Source organism: Coregonus clupeaformis, chromosome 27 (genome assembly GCF_020615455.1).
Source record: "Coregonus clupeaformis isolate EN_2021a chromosome 27, ASM2061545v1, whole genome shotgun sequence".
In the NCBI taxonomy this organism is placed as follows: domain Eukaryota; kingdom Metazoa; phylum Chordata; class Actinopteri; order Salmoniformes; family Salmonidae; genus Coregonus; species Coregonus clupeaformis.
The window spans coordinates 40,586,609-40,605,689 of record NC_059218.1 but is presented as its reverse complement, the minus strand read 5'-3'; the positions used below and the strand labels follow the sequence as shown (position 1 = coordinate 40,605,689).

The following is a 19,081-nucleotide window of genomic DNA, read 5'->3' as shown; positions in this document are numbered from 1 at the left end:
GTCCTTGTGCATACAGTTGTATGGTTTGTTCAACTTTGAAATCAATTGATTTTGTTTGGCATACATTTCAAAGATCTGCGTCATTCCGTTTCCATGGAATTGCCCAAAACAAACGTATTTACAAGGAGCTATAAGAACATGTTCTCCAAGTGTAAAAAAACAACCTAGTCTGGGTACCAGTCTTTTTAGCTAACATCCCACTTGTTGTAATCTGTGCCATATGCCAGGGAGTACAAGGAAGGTACCCAGTCTAGCAACAACCACCAAAAGTACAGAAACATGACATATTTATTATATGAACAATCCCACTGAGAACAAATAACTCATTTATTTTATAATTATCATCCTATACACAACAAGGCTGAGTATTCACAATCTGGTTGATTCAATAATTAATTGATTCAAAAGCAGCACAGACAGTTTTTAAACTGCACTCTTACTCACTGTCATCTGTATTGATACACAAGGGGAGACAGGAACACAGCCAACGTCTGGTGGCAGCAGTCTGTCTTGCTGATGTGGAGAGGTCTATGCCAGTGTAGAGCCCGGGTCCAGACCCACTCTCTCTTGGACTGGTACGTGCAGGAAGTGGAGAAGGGACCTCATCAGTATGCAAAGGGACATCACAGGTGGCACACTGATCATCCCTCAGGTAGAGAGCAATGTAGTTGAGACGATCTGTTGAAATCTGGATAGACTCAGTTTGAGTGGGCAGGTCACCTTCATCTTCAACCCCATGCTGGTCCAAGGATAAACCAGTGACATTCAACACAGGCACATCGGATAGGTTCAGCAGCACATCACTGTTTGGATGAGAAGAGTGACGAGGCGAGCTACAGAGAGGATTTCTACTGTTCCATTCAACTGCAGAGCAGTGGTGAGCTGCAGGATGACACATGGAGACATAGTCATCATGTTCACAGTTCCTCTGTGAGGGAGGCTGGTTAGAACTTGGTAGAGAGGAATAGCTGTAGGACTTAAGAGCCTCAGGTGAGCCCTGTGTATGGCCTTCCATGTGGCTCCCGAGAGACATGTTCATGTATTCATCACACAGTGAACGATCGACATCACTGAGGCTATCCTTTGCTGGTGAACAGCTATGTGGAAGCATCATCATGTAGCCCTGGGGCCCCACCTGGTCTGAGGGGAACATGGTAACACTAGGTGTTTGAGGAGGAGTGGGGGGTACATTGACATCTGAAGGGATGTCATCTGAATAATGAGGCCCTGGGCCAGGAGCCATTGGCATATAACTGTCCTCCACTGTGAGTTTACTCTGATTATAGATATGGAGGAAGGGGGGCTTGGATGAGAGACATTCTTCACATTTTGGAGTGCATGAGGTGGTTAGGTGGTATTGTCTGGAATGTTCATGGGTAGACATTTCCACATCACAGCTATCTCCTTGATTGGTCCTGGCCACAGCCATTACCTGCAAATCCATGGCCACGTAGTCAGTCAGGCTGTTCTCTTCAATGAGAGTGGTGTTGCACAGTGAGTCTGGGGTGTTACTGCTGGAGAACTGCAAGACACATGGGTTGGAGCACAAATCCTCAGCCCAGACAGAGCCTCTGTCACTGGGAGAACCAAAGACTGAAGTGTCAGAGGGCCAGGGGTGTGGATCAGAGCCATTGCCACTGCTGCTGGATACACTGATGGTGGTGGAGATGCATGCACAGTGACTGAGGCTCTCTTCAAGGCTTTTATTGATGCAGACATTACGGATAGCCAAGGTGCCAGTCCCTGGGCTGATCGGTTGGTTCATTGTCCCCTCTCCTTGGTTAGAAGTTTGATTGGGGCTGTGGCCTCCATCTCCTTTATTTTTCTGTGGGGGCGTTTTGCTCACAACAGTTTCGGTCCTTGTAGAGCGCTGTAACCCATTCTGGCTGGGTGGGAGGTTGCCATGGTGTTGACGTCGCGTGTTGACTACGGCACAGGGGTTTGATGGGAATGACTGACTCTTGCTCCGAGGCCTGAAATCAGGGATGGCCCTCAGGGCTCTCATGGCCTCCAGGATTGTCTCGTGCATGTTCTGAGCCACCACAGGGTCACCTGATTCTACCTGCATCCAGATCTCCCCCGGCCCAGTGGAGGATGAGCGGCCCACCTCTATAAAGAAGAAGCTCTCGGAGTGACCACAGCGACGGACATTCATCAGAGGCAGGTTCACAGACGTCATCTCCGAGCACAGCTTCACTAGGTGAATGGTCTTGGCAGAGACACACAGCCGGCACACTCCTGTCAGGTTCTTGGTTTGTCCTAAACCTTTGGGCTTTACGATCACCTGCCACACCTCCTTGAAGATGGCTCCAGGAGAGATGGTCCAGTATCCATCATCCAACTCCTCAACGTCCTGGTACTCCTTTTTCTCCTGGATCATCAGGTCACTCAGAGCCAGGTACCAATTCTCTTGCTCTTCCTCATTCTCCGCTATCATGACAAAGTATTCATCCTTAGTGTACAGGGCTATCAGGTGCTTGTGTTTAGAATCTGCCCTCTTACTAACAGTGAAACATTGATACAGATAAATCACCTTCTTAGGAGAACCCACAGCACTTGGAGATTTAGAAATGGATTTCATTCCATTTCTAAATTTCTTCTCACTATCATAGTACTCCAAGCGGCTGGGGCCTGTGTTGCTTGGCCCTCTCAAGACAAAAAATCTCTTGTGACTGTGTTTCAGCTTTCTCAGGTATCCAGCTTTCCATACATCTCTAGCCTCAACACCAGAGCAAACAGAGGTAGTCACAGCTAAGGCTATGGCAGATGCAGAGCAGGCAGTCCGGTCATGGGAAACACCACCAGAGTCAGGTACCTCATAGACACAGGATGATGAATAGTCTCTCACCGTAATATCCAGAGGATTCTTCTTAGGTAACAGATTATGTCCATGGCTATAGTACTGCTTATGATGCCTCTTCAACTGGAGATCTTGGAGGGGCGGTGGTGATGCTGCCTCTAGCTGAAGGTGAGCACTGCTGCTGAAGGAAGATGATGGTGGTGGTGATGATGATGTCGATGATTTAAGTTTCGGAGCTGGTGAATCGCAGCTATGAGAAACATATCCTCCTAGGTCCATACCGCTGCACTCAGGTGTTTTCGGCATTGTCAACGCGCCTTTCCTGGGAAAACAAAAAACTATTACTGCTCAGTAGTTTGTGCACGCTTCATACATGTTTCATGTTTAGATTTTTTAAATACATTTCCTTACCTGTTTGGGTAATCACCAGGTACTTCACGAATAAAAGCAACACTTGATGTGCAATTGCAGTAAAAACGAATAAATCCCTAAGTTCTCCTGAAGGCAGGCTGCACTTCGGTAAAATGAAAACAACTCTGTCTGCGTTTCGATTGGGTCCGTGCTATCCGGGATCCTTGGGAAGTCCGGACCCTCCCAATTGAAGTTGACGTTTAAAATTGTATTTAGGTTAGGGTTAGGGGTTAAGGTTAGGGTTAGGATTTAGGGTATGGACGTCCCAAGGAGCCCAGATAGCAATGGCCGTTTTGATTGGTCAGGCTGTACGATTTACTAGAACAGTCACAGACAACACCACCAGCCAATAAGATCGAGTGGTTCCGAACATTTAAAAAAGTTAATTGATCAATTAATTTTGGCCTCTGGCCTCGACGATACTTGGGTTATCTTTGAACACTATAAAAAGCTATGCAACGTAAAATTATTTTTTTAACAAAGTTGCCAGCGTGACAACTCTAGAAGTGTATTTTGCGTTTCATATAATTGACTCGAAGGTGGTTGGCTATGGACCTGTTCAGATACATCATCTCTCTATTTCAGTGTTTTGGAGCTATTATTATTAGCTGTTATATTTTGCAACAAATCTGCTTTATAAACTCAAGGGACAGTGCTAGATACCTGAGTAGAGTTTACACTATATTCTGTCTCACTCCCTGATGAAAGGATTTAATGCAAATGTTAATCCATTATGCCCTTCTTAATGAGGATAGCCTATGTGTAGGATTATCTGTATGCCTAATGGCCTCATTCCTGTCTCCATATGGTGTACCTATACATTCAGCCTTAGAGGGGTAACATAGAGCCTGCTGGAGTTCAGATGAAAAACACTGGGATCTTTAAATGCCCCAGTTTCTGATACTGTAGAATGTCACTTTGTCCACTGGACAATTGATGCAAAACAAAGATGTATGTTTGATGCACGTTTTATTTATTCCTCTACACAGCCTTTTATTGCATAGTTGAATCACAAGATATTGTACTTGGGGAGGTCCCACCATCTCAAGCACTGTGTGACAAAACAAACCATTTGCAATTGAAATTCCATTTATTTTGAGATGCGGATGATAATGACAGGGAAAACAACTGTTTTATCATCTCAAGTGAACGACTATAGAGATTAGGGAAACATTTCAGATGGCTCAGCTAGATGGCTACAACTGCATAGCAGGATAAATTCACATTTAAGTCATTTAGCAGACGCTCTTATCCAGAGCGACTTACATGAGCAATTAGGGTTAAGTGCCTTGCTTAAGGGCACATCGACATATTTTTCACCTAGTCGGCTCAGGGATTAGAACCAGCAACCTTTCGGTTACTGGCACAACGCTCATACCCACTACGCTACCTGCCGCCCCTCTGAACATAGATTCAGTTTCACGTTGCAATACACTATCATATTTACAGGTAAATAAATACTATATACATGACAACCCTTATATAACTCTTGTATGTTATTACATACTTGCCCCATGTTCGTTTGTTTATTTGAGCACAGGAGAAGAACACATGCTCCCGAGATGAATAATAGATTGTAGGCTACATCATGCACCAACGCAACTGGGTCAAAACACTATTTTTCTTTTCACTGAGAACCACTGTAGAGAGTGTTTTCTTCATCCTATACCAGTGACTAATCTTCTACTTGCTGTCTGCTTCAAGAAAGGGACAACTGTGGTGAGGGACAGGTGAGAAATGCGATCCCTCTACGACTCAGTGACGAAATCCCATATGCTATTTATAGCTCCTTCCCCAGAGACAAATTCCTCTCCGAAGGGCTTCTTATGAAGATTGCAGAATAACCTCTCCAGTATATTGTACTGTAATATTATGTCCACTGATGCCAACTGTATGGTGTACAGTAATGCCAACTCACCATGTCCTAATTAGGCATTGTCTATTTCTAAAAACGTCCATTGATTAGTAGCAGCTCATAGCTTTACCTAAAACGTTGTCCCTTTTCCTGCTCAAGCAAAATATGCTATGGTCTGTGGCAGTGACTTTTCAAACTCCCATTTCTATAGGAAGAGTATCGAGCCATGGTTGGAAAAAAAAGTCATTGAGTGTCAAAATGGCAAACACAAGTGCAGAGAGGGTATCCAGGTTTCATCAGGTTTCAGAGAGGGTATCCAGGTTTCACCAGGTTTCACTTGATGTTTCCTCCTCATCCACTAGAGGGATTTCTTGCAAATAACCATTTCAGTGATGATGCATCATCACATTGTCCTCCTCATCCAAACCTGCTGCCAGAGTCAGAGTCACTGTCCGCACAGTCAAGAGCCTCCTCACCGCTTTCTGCAGGAGATGCTTTAAGTCCTTCGCTGTCTTCGTTCTGAAAGACAGCAAGAAGGATGTGGGACATCAGTTCATAAAGCCTGTGGCCTTTTTTTTCCCCCTTTGAACTGTCATTGCTGAAGAGAGAGTCCCACTTGCGCTCCGTTTAAGTTTGAAAGAACACAACGTTAGTCAGCTGTTAGCAAGATCTTCAGAGATCTTCAGCAGAACAACATCCAGGAAGAGTAAAAAGGTAGTCAGTGTACATAATGAGTATCCCACTGAGATACTACTCTAGTCATGAACACCTTGTAATGCTATACATTTTTCATGCATAACACTACTTCATTTATTATTCTTGGCAAGTTGTTGTTGTTCCGCTTTCTTCCGCTTGTATCGGCTGATCTCCTCCATCTGCAAGCCATGAGCCATTTGCCTGAAACATACATTGGAGAGGTAAAGGAAATGCCCCACATAGGAACTCAAGACCAAAGCTGGCCAACCCTACTCATGATGCGCTGCATGTGTCCACTGTAAGTTGTCAGAGGCTGCATTTACACAGGCGGCCCAATTCTGATATTTTTTCCACTAATTGGTCTTTTGACCAGTCACATCAGATCTTTTTCAGAACTGATTTGATTGGTCAAAAGACCAATTAGTGAAAAAAAAATCAGAATTGGGCTGCCTTTTTAAACACAGCCTTTGTAACTCTTTATGATCTGCTGGTAAAGTGCAGTTTGTATAGAAATCAGTTCATGATACATGCACTATATACAAAAGTATGAGGACATCCCTTCAAATTAGTAGATTAGGCTATTTAAGCCACACCCGTTGCTGACAGGTGTATAAAATCAAGCACACAGCCATGCGATCTCCATAGACAAACATTGGCAGTAGAATGGCCTTACTGAAGAGCTCAGTGACTTTCAACATGGCACCGTCATAGGATGCCACCTTTCTAACAAGTCAGTTCGTCAAATTTCTTCCCTGCTAGAGCTGTCCCGGTCAACTTTAAGTGCTGTTATTGTGAAGTGGAAACGTCTGTCCTCGGTTGCAACACTCACTACAGAGTTCCAAACTGCCTCTCGAAGCAACGTCAGCACAATAACTGTTCATCGGGAGCTTCATGAAATGGGTTTCCATGGCCGAGCAGCCGCATACAAGCCTCAGATCACAATGCGCAATGCCAAGTGTCGGCTGGAGTGGTGTAAAGCTCGCCGCCATTGGACTCTGGAGCAGTGGAAATGCGTTCTCTGGAGTAATGAATCACGCTTCACCATCTGGCAGTCCGACGGATGACTCTGGGTTTGATGGTTGCCAGGAGAACGCTACATGATCGAATGCATAGTGCCAACTTTAAGGTTTGGTGGAGGAGGAATAATGGTCTGGGGCTGTTTTCATGGTTCGGGCTAGGCTCCTTAGTCCCAGTAAAGGGGAATCTTAGCGCTACAGCATACAATGACATTCTAGACGATTCTGCGCTTCCAACTTTGTGGAAACAGTTTGGAGAAGGCCCTTTCCTGTTTCAGCATTACAATGCCCCTGTGCACAAAGCGAGGACCAAACAGAAATGGTTTGTCGAGATCGGTGTGGAAGAACTTGACTGGCCTGCACAGAGCCCTGACCTCAACCCCATCAAACACCTTTGGGATAAATTGGAACGCCGACAGGCCTAATCGCCCAACATCAGTGCCCGACCTCACTAATGCTCTTGTGGCTGAATGGAAGCAAGTCCCCGCAGCAATGTTCCAACATCTAGTGGAAAGTCTTCCCAGAAAAGTGCTGTTATAGCAGCAAAGGGGGAACAATTCCATATTAATGCCCATGATTTTGGAATGAGATGTTCGACGAGCAGGTGTCCACATACTTTTGGTCATTTAGTGTAGTTTGATACCTGCAGAATCACAGTCACTTGGACCAAAGATAAGCATCTCGTTAAAGGACTTTGCCTTGACACTCCTTACCCTGACTTGAGCTCAGGTGGCACAGGCAGGGGTTTGGTGAAACTGTCTCTTCCAACCAGCCAGTAGGTCTCCTCCATGCCTTTCCCCTGTAGAGACATGAGATGTCCAAGGTCATTATTATCACAGATAAGTCACTAAAACAGTGTTCAGTTGTTCATTTGATGTTTTACTTTGAGGGTAATAGAAATGCCAGAGAGTGAGAGTACAAAGCTCTCAACTGACCTTGAGCTCTGTCTTTCCACGAAGTTGAACCTGGTAGCCTTCTCTCAGATCCACCAGGATCTTTGCTGTGCTATGGCTCAAATGGATTCGGTATGCTGCAAACAACATGGTAGGAAAAATCTTATTTTGGGACTCTGGGATAAAGCGCTTCCTTAAACAACGCCTAGAATTGCTTCATCTTTTAGCCATATTTGGCTCTCTGGTGGCAGTTGAGAGGTCTTACGCATTCCTGTGGATTCCATCCTGGAGGCAGTGTTGACTGTGTCACCAAACAGACAGTACCTGGGCATGGTGAGGCCTACCACCCCAGCAACACACGGGCCTACAAACAAACACACACACACACACACACACACATCACTGGTGTCATGCTTATTCCTACGAGACACACCGTGAGAAAAAGTGAAACACACTGGATACCTATGAAAGTTCGTGGCACTTTGACTATGTTTATGATGGTGATGAATGTTTAATATCAGTATGGTATGTGGCGTTAATGTCAAAATTATTTGTACTTTTTGTTCATATGTTTATTTTTATTTTTTATGGAGCCCTGACCTGAGTGCAGTCCAATGCGTATGCGGACAGGCACATCTGGCATGTGTCTCATCTTGAAGGTGCCAACAGAACTCAGGATGTCCAGAGCCATGCTGGATATCTCTGCAGCATGACGGTTGCCATTGGGAACAGGTAGGCCGGACGCCACCATGTATGCATCTCCTATTGTCTCCACCTACCATCGAAGAGGAAATATCTTCAGTAGGTTACAAAGGTGGACAAGAAGACACGCTAAGTGATTCATTCTAAGCAAAAGGCTTACCTTGTATACATCGTGATTGCCAATGATGGCGTCAAATAGGGTATAGAGGTCATTGAGGAGGTCTACCACTTCAATAGGCTCGCTGTTGGCAGAGATTGTGGTAAAACCTACTATGTCGCTGAAGTAAAGTGTTACATTTTCAAAATGCTCCGGTTCCACAGTACCGCCAACCTTCAGGACGTCTGCAACAGATCTGCAAACAGAGAAGAAACACCATTTAGGGCCATAGTCTTTGGAAACTGGATACTTCGTTTGAGGAGAAAAATGTGTACATCCTAGTCAGTAACTTTGAGTGTATGCGTCTGTTACTCACGGAGGCAGCATCTGAGTGAGTAGTTTCTCCGTCTTCTGTTTCTCTATCTCCAGCTCCTCGGTCCTCTCTCTGATCAGCTCCTCCAGGTTAGAGGAGTACTGCTCCAGCATCCTCAACATGGAGTCTATGATGTTGGTCTTCCTCCCCTTGTTGATGTTCTTAAACTGGGATTGATGGGGGATGGGAGGGGGTTAAAGGTGAAATCGATTGATACATTTATATCCTCCAGTCAAACTTTTACTGACAAAAAGGTTCCCTCATATTAGTCAAATTTCTTTTTTTTAAATACATTGATTGTGGAGTAAGTGATCAACTTGTTTGATGTCTCAGGTACCTGGTCAAAGATGTCATTGAAGTACGGACGCCTATCTGCCTGTTCGTTCCAGCACTGTTTCATCAGCTGGATACACTCCAGGGGGGCGTGGTCTGGTGACACCACAGGGCGGCACAGTGGTGGAGGATTCCTCACCTTCTGAATGACATCTGGCAGACAGGAGCAGACGCTCTGAGCCGCCAAGACCAAGCTACAGTATCTACTAGTACTGACTTTTTTGTTTTTACATTTTTGTAATTTAGCAGACATTGAGTGACAGTAGTGAGAGCATAATTTTTTTACTTTTTCCCCTGTGGGAATTGAACCCACAACCTTGGCGTTGCAAGCACCACGCTCTACCAACTGAGTCACACGGGAGAACCGACAGACAGCACTGGGACTATGCATGCAACAGACGGCATATATGTATACGCATTCAAATGAAGCCTGACTCACCCACGCATCCCCTATTAAACCACACCCCTATAAACCACACCCCTATTAAACCACACCCCTATAAACCACACCCCTATTAAACCACACACCCTATTAAACAACATCCTTATTAAACCACAACCCGTATTAAACCACACCCCTAAGACTGTCTCTTCTACTTTGTTGTTTTGTGTCTGGGGTTGTGATTGGATGAGTGATCCCCACCTTCAGCAGACAGGTCCAGCATACAGAAGGGAGGTCCCCGCAGCACCACCTCCTGCATGATGATGGCGAAGCTGTAGACGTCCCCCAGCTGGGTGCCGCACAGCCCTGGGTGAGAGCCCCGCAGGATCTCAGGGGCCGTCCACAGCAGCTCTGCACAACCACACAGGCAAGTACGCATGCACACACATGCACACACATGCACACAGACACACACACACAACACACAGACATATACACAGAAAGGAAATGTAATAATATTAATATAAAGCATTTTGTTGTACAGGCGCACACTCCCATCTAACAACAACCTTAATGCTTGCTTATGATAGTTTTATTATGATGCTAGATTGTACTGTATGTTATCTTAGTTACAAATTAACTAGTAACAAAGCTTAGTGGTCTTAACACCCACCTTCTGCGGAAGGATCTTCGTATGGGAACCTTTGTGCCATCAAAATCTCATTGTAGCCGTAGTCTGTGAGCTTGAGCACAAAGCGGCCGTCCACTACGCAGTTCCGAGACTTGAGTCGTCCATGACAAACACCTCGGTGGTGGAGGTACTTCATGCCCTATGGAAGACAGAAAAAATGTAGTGTTGGTGTCATGTCAGAGAGAAAGGTAGCCTGCTGTAGGTATACAGTGAGTTGGGCATTTGAACTTTGGAACCCTAAACTCTAACAAATCTGTAATGTGAAATGGTTTAAAGCACATTGTGGCCTCGGTATGTTTCTGTTAGGATTTTGCCCACACCCCACTACTTTTCCTACTAGTGGTTACCTTGATAAGGTCTAATAACAGGGAGGTCTTGAACATCCAGTCAAGCTTAACGTCAGTATTGCTTAGCAAGTCCTGCAAGCTGCTACGTGAGCAATACTCTGTCACGATGCCAAAAACACCACAGTCAAGGAAAAACCCCAGGAAGAGGTTGACGTTCTCGTGGCGTATGTCCTTCATCTGAAAGAACAGAGCAGTGACAATGGGCTCATTTTAATGGACAATATAGAAACGTCAGTTATAATCAACTGGATTTCTCATCATCAAATCTTCTTACATCGTAACTGACAGTATATTTGACAGTAGAAACTCACCAACTCAAAGACGTCACTTGTCTGGGGAGTTATGGCTTTAAAGTTTCCAGACGGGAGTCTTTTCATCCAAGCCCAGTCTCCCTGTAAAAAGGTAGGCGTTTGATAGTTCTGAATCAACTTTCAGACAAGCCTCAGAACTCCCTGTAAAAAGGTACGCGTTTGATAGTTCTGAATCAATTTTCAGACAAGCCTCAGAACTCCCTGTAAAAAGGTACGCGTTTGATAGTTCTGAATAAATTTTCAGACAAGCCTCAGAACACCCTGTAAAAAGGTACGCGTTTGATAGTTCTGAATCAATTTTCAGACAAGCCTCAGAACTCCCTGTAAAAAGGTACGCGTTTGATAGTTCTGAATCAACTTTCAGACAAGCCTCAGAACTCCCTGTAAAAAGGTACGCGTTTGATAGTTCTGAATCAATTTTCAGACAAGCCTCAGAACTCCCTGTAAAAAGGTATGTGTTTGATAGTTCTGAATCAACTTTCAGACAAGCCTCAGAACTCCCTGAAAGTTCTTAGAAGAGAAAAAGGAAGCAGAGCACCCTGTTACCTCAAAGATGGCTATGTTGGAGTTTTCATAGGTTGCCGGGGTGACGGTGGAGTCAGAGAAGGGCGTAGAGAGGCTCTGGCGATCCGTACCTGAGGGTTTCCTACTCATATCACCCGCTTTGCTCTCATCTAAACTTAGCTTCTGACACATGGAGAGAAAAACATAGGTTATTGACAAAAGCACTCGTCATGCTGCAAAGATATCAAACAAAATATATATTTTTCAATTCCATGTGTTGTCCAACACATACACTACATGACTAAAAGTATGTGGACGCCTGCTCGTTGAACATCTCATTCCAAAAGCATGGGCATTAATATGGAGTTGGTCCCCCCTTTGCCACTATAACAGCCTCAAATCTTCTGGGAAGGCTTTCCACTAGATGTTGGAACATTGCTGCGGGGACTTAGTGAGGTCGGGTACTGATGTTGGGCAATTAGGCCTGGCTCGCAGTCGGCGTTCCAATTCATCCCAAAGAAGGGTTTCGATGGGGTTGAGGTCCAGCCGATGCTTGGCATTGTGTATGGTGATCTTAGGCTTGTGTGTGGCTGCACGCCATGGAAACCCATTTCATGAAGCTCCAGACGAACGGTTATTTTGCTGACGTTGCTTCCAGAGGCAGTTTGGAACTCGGTAGTGAGTGTTGCAACCGAGGACAGATGAGTTTTACGCACTACGGGCTTCAGCACTCGCCGGTCCCGTTCTGTGAGCTTGTGTGGCCTGCCACTTCGCGGCTGAGCCGTTGTTGCTTCTAGGCGTTTCCACTTCACAATAACAGCACTTACAGTTGACCGGGGCAGCTCTAGCAGGGCAGAAATTTGAAGAACTGACTTGTTGGAAAGGTGGCATCCTATGACGGTGCCACGTTGAAAGTCACTGAGCTCTTCAGTACGGGCCATTCTACTGCCAATGTTTGTCTATGGAGATTGCATGGCTGTGTGCTCAATTTTATACACCTGTTAGCAACAGGTGTGGCTGAAATAGCAGGATCCACTAATTTGAACATACTTTTGGTCATGTAGTGTATATCAATCATTATGTGGGAACTTAAATATGACCCCATTGGATCTTCCAGATACAGTCAGTTAGGGGATCTTACCTTATTACTGAGTGAGGGGTTGATGAAGATCACGTCTGCCAGGGTTAGCATGATCTTGTCAGGACCTCTGACTAGACGAATCTGGTTGATACGCCTCCTAAAGGTGAAAGGTGGAAGGAGGGGTGTGGAGGGAGGGGTGAGGAGGGGTGAAGAGGGGTAAGGAGAGAGGGGTGAGGAGTGGTGAAAAGTGGAGGGAGGGGTGAGGAAGGGGTGAGGAGGGGTGAAAAGTGGAGGGAGGGGTGAAGAGGGGTGAGGGAGGAGTGACATCAGTAGTAGTTCAGAAAGTACCTAAAGGTCTGTGAAGACATATTGAGAAATGTTGCTGCTATTACCAGCTGTTATAAACTTTAGTCATACAAATGTAGAAAATAGCAAACAAGAATATGTGGAAAGTTCTGTACCTTACACAGTATTATAAATTGGGTGGTTTGAGCCCTGAATTAGATTGGCTGAAAGCTGTGGTATACCACAGGGATGACAAAACATTTATTTTTACTGCTCTAATTACGTTGGTAACCAGTTTAGCAATAAGGCACCTCAGGGGTTTGTGGTATATGGCCAATATACCACGGCTAAGGGCTGAATCCAGGCGTCGTGCATAAGAACAGCCCTTAGCCGTGGTACATTGGGCATTTACCACAAACCCACAAGGTGCCTTATTGCTAAACTGGTTACCACACCACCTCGGGCCTTATTGCTAAACTGGTTACCACACCACCTCGGGCCTTATTGCTAAACTGGTTACCACACCACCTCGGGCCTTATTGCTAAACTGGTTACCACACCACCTTGGGCCTTATTGCTAAACTGGTTACCACACCACCTTGGGCCTTATTGCTAAACTGGTTACCACACCACCTTGGGCCTTATTGCTTAAATAGAATACCTTATACAGTAATAGAGTCCAATTGAGAAGAGAATGGTCGAAAGGATGCACAGGAAGATTATGATAAGATGGAATGGATCCACTCCTCCTGAAACAAAAGCATATCATAGTAGAACATCATATAATGAATATCAAGTGCCTGGTTTAAAAAGATCTCTAGCTTCCTGAAGTTACCACAAACTATGTCAACATACCACCACACCCTGTTCTAATTCTCTGTTCTACTTTCCTCTAGAGAAAGATGTCCTCTTTATGAACAGATGGTAACTGTTCCCCTCCTGTTTGCTGGTGTGTGTGTGTGTGTGCGTGCATGCCTGCGTGTGAGTGTGCGTAAGTGCAGTGTGTTCATCTGTCTCCGTTTAGCCCCCTCACCTTCATTTGTCATTTAGTATAATTTGCTGTATTCTCACCTCCTGTACATAAGGTGCCTGGAATGAACCAGCAGCTGGAGTCTGGGCTGGGCTGGACCCCACCTGGGAAGTGGATGCTGCGGCCCAGAGACCTGACCATCCCAGCCTCCAGGTCCACACAGTGGGTGGGCAGCAGAGGCCAGGACTGCCCATCTGTGTCCAGCACCACATACTCCAACAGGCTGGCCCCGGAGCCATTGGTGCGGACACGCTGGCTGAAACCATAGAAAGCCATGTTCCTGGAGTGGCGCACCAGGTTGGCTCCAGACCTCCACTCCCCAGCATCACGCACATTCTGCAGAGCGTTAGCCATGAAGAGGATTGAGCTGTAGATGGTACCAAACAGAGGAGAAATCTGGAAAAAATTTAATAAGAACATACCTATATTTAGTCAGATATGTTTACGTAGTCTGTCCATGAGAGATTGTTACACAAATGCAAATATACAAAATCATGGACACTCTAATGGCCCAAAGCTATGCCTATGCATGAACACCCCAGTTGTCCTCAGCCCATTCAGCTGTACTTGGTGGAGCTTGATGTGTCTGGGCACCGCCCCAACATTCACAGCCTTCTGGTAGGCCTTGTAGAAGGAGTTCTCCTCTGAGTCCATGGTGACGGTCAGGACAGCGTCGTAAGCTCTCCGCAGCTTGCCGTTGTTGATGAGGGCGGGGTAGCGGACGTCCCTGTAGGGCAGGCTGTAGACCAGGGTGTCGTAGGGGATGAACACCAGGGAACCGTCCGTCAGGTGCATGTCCAGAGCCGTCTCCAACAGCAACCTCTGGGTGTGCCCTCCAATCAGCACAGAGTGCATGCAGAGGATCACCACTGATGACACAAATGACAATATGATGCTGGGGCGGCAGGTAGCTTAGTGGTTAAGAGCGTTGTGCCAGTAACCGAAAGGTCGCTGGTTCTAATCCCCGAGCCGACTAGGTGAAAAATCTGTCGATGTGCCCTTGAGCAAGGCACTTAACCCTAATTGCTCCTGTAAGTCGCTCTGGATAAGAGCGTCTGCTAAATGACTAAAATGTAAATAATATGCCATTTAGCAGACGCTTTTATCCAAAGCGACTTACAGTCATGCGTGCATACATTTTTGTGTATGGGTGGTCCCGGGGATCGAACCCACTACCTTGGCGTTACAAGCGCCGTGCTCTACCAGCTGAGCTACAGAGGACCACCTACTCCACAATGAGACATGAGGTTAGTAGTAGTAGTGGTAGTAGTAGGAGGAGGAGGAGTAATAGTAGTAGTAGTAGTAGTAGTAGGAGGAGGTGGAGTAGCAGTAATAGTAGTAGTAGTAGTAGCAGTAATAGTAGTAGTAGTAGTAGTAGCAGTAATAGTAGTAGTAGTAGTAGTAGTACCAGTAGTAGTAGCAGTAGTAGTAGTAGGAAGAGTAGTAGTAGTTGTTGTAGTACCAGTAGTAGTAACAGTAGCAGTAGTAGTAGTAGTAGTAGTAGTAGTAGCAGTAGCAGTAGTAGTAGAAGTAGTAGTAGCAGTAATAGTAGTAACAGTAATAGTAGTATTAGTAGTAGTATTAGTATTATTATTAGTAGTAGTAGTAGTAGTAGTAGTAGTAGTAGTAGTAGTAGTAGTAGCAGTAGTAGCAGTAGTAATGCTAGTAGTAGCAGCAGTAGTAGGAGTAGTAGTAGCAGTAGTAGTATTAATAGTAGTAACAGTAATAGTAGTAGTAGTAGGAGTAGTAGTAGCAGTAGTAATGCTAGTAGTAGTAGTAGTAGTAGTAGTAGCAATGCTAGTAGTAGCAGTAGCAACGCTAGTAGTAGTAGTAGTAGCAGCAGTAGTAGTAGTAGTAGTAGTAGTAGTAGTAGCAGTAGTAGTAGTAGTAGTAGTAGTAGTAATGCTAGTAGTAGCAGTAGCAATGCTAGTAGTAGTAGTATCAGTAGTAGTAGTAGTAGTAGTAGTAATGCTAGTAGTAGTTGTAGCAGTAGCAATGCTAGTAGTAGTAGTAGCAGTAGTAGTAGTAACAGTAGTAACAGTAGTAATAGTAGTAGTAGCAGCAGCAGTAGTAGTAGTAGCTGTAGTAGTAGTAGTAGTAGTAGTAGTAGTAGTAGTAATGCTAGTAGTAGTAGTAGCAGTAGCAATGCTAGTAGTAGTAGTAGCAGTAACAGTAGTAGTAGTAGTAGTAATGCTAGTAGTAGTAGTAGCAGTAGCAATGCTAGTAGTAGTAGTAGCAGTAGTACATTTTACATTTACATTTTAGTCATTTAGCAGACGCTCTTAACCAGAGCGACTTACAGGAGCAATTAGGGTTAAGTGCCTTGCTCAAGGGCACATTAACGTCATTTAGCAGACGCTCTTAGCCAGAGCGACTCACAAATTGGTGCGTTCACCCTATAGCCAGTGGGATAACCACTTTACAATTTGGGGGGGTTAGAAGGAATACTTTATCCTATCCCAGGTATTCCTTAAAGAGGTGGGGTTTCAAATGTCTCCCGGAAGGTGGTGAGTGACTCCGCTGTCCTGGCGTCGTGAGGGAGCTTGTTCCACCATTGGGGTGCCAGAGCAGCGAACAGTTTTGACTGGGCTGAGCGGGAGCTGTGCTTCCGCAGAGGAAGGGAGCCAGCAGGCCAGAGGTGGATGAACGCAATGTCCTCGTTTGGGTGTAGGGACTGATCAGAGCCTGAAGGTACAGAGGTGCCGTTCCCCTCACTGCTCCATAGGCAAGCACCATGGTCTTGTAGCGGATGCGAGCTTCAACTGGAAGCCAGTGGAGTGTGCGGAGGAGGGGGGTGACGTGAGAGAACTTGGGAAGGTTGAACACCAGACGGGCTGCGGCATTCTGGATGAGTTGTAGGGGTTTAATGGCACAGGCAGGGAGCCCAGTAGTAGTAGTATTAGCAGTAGTAGTAGCAGCAGTAGTAGTAGTAGTAGTACCAGTAGTAGTACCAGTAGTGATAGTAGTAGTAGTAATAGTAGTAGTAGTAAGTCATTTAGCAGACGCTCTTATCCAGAGCGACTTACAGTTAGTGCATACATTATTTTTTTTATTATATATACATTCTTTTTTGTATTTTTTTTTATACCCTCCATGGGAATCGAACCCACAACCCTGGCGTTGCAAACACCATGCTCTACAAACTGAGCTACATCCCCTGCCGGCCATTCCCTCCCCTACCCTAGACCAATTGTGCGCCGCCCCATGGGTCTCCCGGTCGCGGCCGGCTACGACAGAGCCTGGATTCGAACCAGGATCTCTAGTGGCACAGCTAGGACTGCGATGCTGTGCCTTAGACCACTGCGCCACTCGGGAGACTAGCAACTACTAGTAGAAGTAGTTCTACAACTACTAGTAGAAGTAGTTGTGATACGTTAGTAATGAATGAAACTGCCTCTGGTACTGACAGCACTGTAATAGTAGTTAGTGGTAGACAGACAATAGATGTATTGAAAGAAAACCCCCAATGATAAACAGTACTCACTGCGGATGTTTTCTGCCCTCTTGACCCTAGTCAGAGCCAGTCGTATGCTGGCAGGGTCCTTGTCTGTGGAGACCACAGTGGTGACGGGGAGGCCGTAGCTCCGCAGGGCGTCAGCGACCTTGCTGCCTGTGTCCACCCACACATCCTCAGCCGAGGAGATGATCCCTATGTGTGCCCAGCGGAAGTGTCTCACCAGGCTGAGCAGCACCCAGGTGGGCGAGGGCACCGTGCGGGCGAAGGTAAGGTGCCTACTTCGGTCGTCCAGCTCATAGTTCACACAGGTCCAAGAGAACAGGGCCTTGTTCCAGTTGTTGGCCAGTAAAGACGCTGCATCACAGTAGCCAGGGTTGACAGGGCCCAGGAAGGCATTAGCCTGTGCGTAGTGACCTAGGAAACCCTTGAGTGCCATGGATGTCTGGCAGTCCTCGTCAATGATGACATACTCAAAGGTGGTGCCCAGGGACAGTGAGGGGTCATTGTTGATCCTCTCCACAGCTAGCTGCGCTGCTGTCTGGGGCAGTGCCTTAGCAAACAGAGGGTCACATTTCCACGGTCCTACCACCCCTACCTTGAACGCAGTAGAAGAAGATCGTGCCACACAGGGCAGACTTAGGGATGCCAGCAGGAACCACAGCAGCCAGGCTCCATGGGGAGGGGAGGGGAACTTATCTTCTGTGAGGACTGGGGTTGTCAGATAGGTTGATGCCCACTCATGCAGTGAACTCTGAAGCTGGTAAAGCTGCCGGAGCATTGCAAGATGCCTCCTCCAGCAGATCCCACAATCCACTATCCCTCAAACGCTGTCCTTCCCCCAAAAGGCCCAACGTCCTGTGAAATAAAAAGGTATGATGACAGATACTGTATGTCTGGGTTTATTTTCTCCAATGGGATGATCATTCATCATGTGTGGTGATAATCCAATCATGGCAGACAGGGAGTGGAGATAGAAATAACCCTCTGTCTGTCCCCATCGGTACCTGCCTAATAACACCGTCACATAACAATCACCTGTCTAATCCTCAACAGAACCATACTTGTTGTTCAAGTTAAATGTGTAAGAATTGTGATTAGAGACAGAAACAAACTAAATTCATATTTTAAACCTGGCTCGTTTAATCATGCAATTGACCTTATGATAGTTTATTTGACATAAAAATGAACACGACTCCTTATTACATAGCTATCCTATTGAAAGCCATTGGAAGATCTCATTGAATCCAACGCAGTCACACATATTAGTTGTGGTTGGAATTACTGTGTAACAATCTTTTCAACAAAGTTATAATTCTTTAGGAGAGACATCGGAGGAACAGAAAGAAGATTCATCTTGTGTTATATCTGCTTCAGCCTTTCCCACCAAATGTGTGTGTGTGTGTATATGTGTGTGTACACTAACTCTAAAAAGAAAGCAGCCCTTCTATCCCACAACATAGCAGCTAGTCGACATTGTTATACAAACTTGTATTTGGCAGGTGCACCATCATCCTTACCATTTTAGCACATCTTCTCCCCTTCTGGAACACTAAGGTCTCTTAAATCCAGCGATGAGACGATCCATAACACTGAACTGGAAAATCATGTTGAATGTGAAACTCAGAGTGGACCTTAGTAGTGAGAGTGAAGTAGTGAACACTAATAATCCACTCAGGCATAGTATCAGAAGGAGTGACGCATTACAGACCTAGGGCAGCTGAGCTGTGGATTATATGAAAACCCTTCTATCTATCTCCAACACTCTCAGTAACACCCCTCATGCTCAGAGTCCCCATGCTTGGCTTGAATGTTTAACG

At 45.6% G+C, this 19,081-nt stretch overlaps 2 protein-coding genes across 3 annotated transcripts; both read right to left on the bottom strand.

Annotated features, from left to right (window-relative positions):
• Positions 1 to 309: 309 nt before the first annotated feature.
• On the bottom strand, positions 310 to 3,439 carry LOC121541307 (insulin receptor substrate 2-A-like). Its single transcript, XM_041850291.1, has 2 exons — positions 3,212 to 3,439; positions 310 to 3,122 (listed from the first exon to the last, which is right to left on the bottom strand). The coding sequence occupies exon 2, from the start codon at positions 3,104 to 3,106 to the stop codon at positions 437 to 439; it is 2,670 nt and encodes an 889-aa protein (XP_041706225.1). The 5' UTR covers positions 3,107 to 3,122; positions 3,212 to 3,439; the 3' UTR covers positions 310 to 436.
• Positions 3,440 to 4,540: 1,101 nt separating this feature from the next.
• Positions 4,541 to 18,952, bottom strand: LOC121542125 (retinal guanylyl cyclase 2). 2 transcript variants are annotated; one of them, XM_041851602.2, is made up of 19 exons: positions 18,782 to 18,952; positions 17,292 to 18,119; positions 14,375 to 14,676; positions 13,849 to 14,203; positions 13,439 to 13,526; positions 12,553 to 12,649; positions 11,454 to 11,594; positions 10,908 to 10,988; positions 10,597 to 10,773; positions 10,232 to 10,388; positions 9,820 to 9,969; positions 9,181 to 9,329; positions 8,847 to 9,010; positions 8,534 to 8,726; positions 8,272 to 8,446; positions 7,937 to 8,035; positions 7,714 to 7,808; positions 7,492 to 7,577; positions 4,541 to 5,585 (listed from the first exon to the last, which is right to left on the bottom strand). In XM_041851602.2, exons 2-19 carry the CDS (start codon positions 18,040 to 18,042, stop codon positions 5,453 to 5,455), a joined length of 3,393 nt encoding a protein of 1,130 aa, XP_041707536.2. In that variant the 5' UTR covers positions 18,043 to 18,119; positions 18,782 to 18,952; the 3' UTR covers positions 4,541 to 5,452. The 2 variants fall into 2 exon arrangements, with proteins under 2 accessions (XP_041707536.2, XP_041707537.1); XM_041851603.2 differs by having other exon boundaries at positions 5,493 to 5,963.
• Between the last annotated feature and the right edge of the window lie 129 nt (positions 18,953 to 19,081).

Coding starts and splice junctions, on each gene's coding strand:
- LOC121542125 (XM_041851602.2), bottom strand. CDS start 18,042: ATGCTCCGGCAGCTTTACCAGCTTCAGAGTTCACTGCATGAGTGGGCA. Junction 8,036..8,271: donor ACGCATTGGACTGCACTCAG/GTCAGGGCTCCA, acceptor GTTTGTTTGTAG/GCCCGTGTGTTGCTGGGGTG. Junction 5,586..7,491: donor CCACCTGAGCTCAAGTCAGG/GTAAGGAGTGTC, acceptor GCTGTCTTTCAG/AACGAAGACAGCGAAGGACT.
- LOC121541307 (XM_041850291.1), bottom strand. CDS start 3,106: ATGCCGAAAACACCTGAGTGCAGCGGTATGGACCTAGGAGGATATGTT.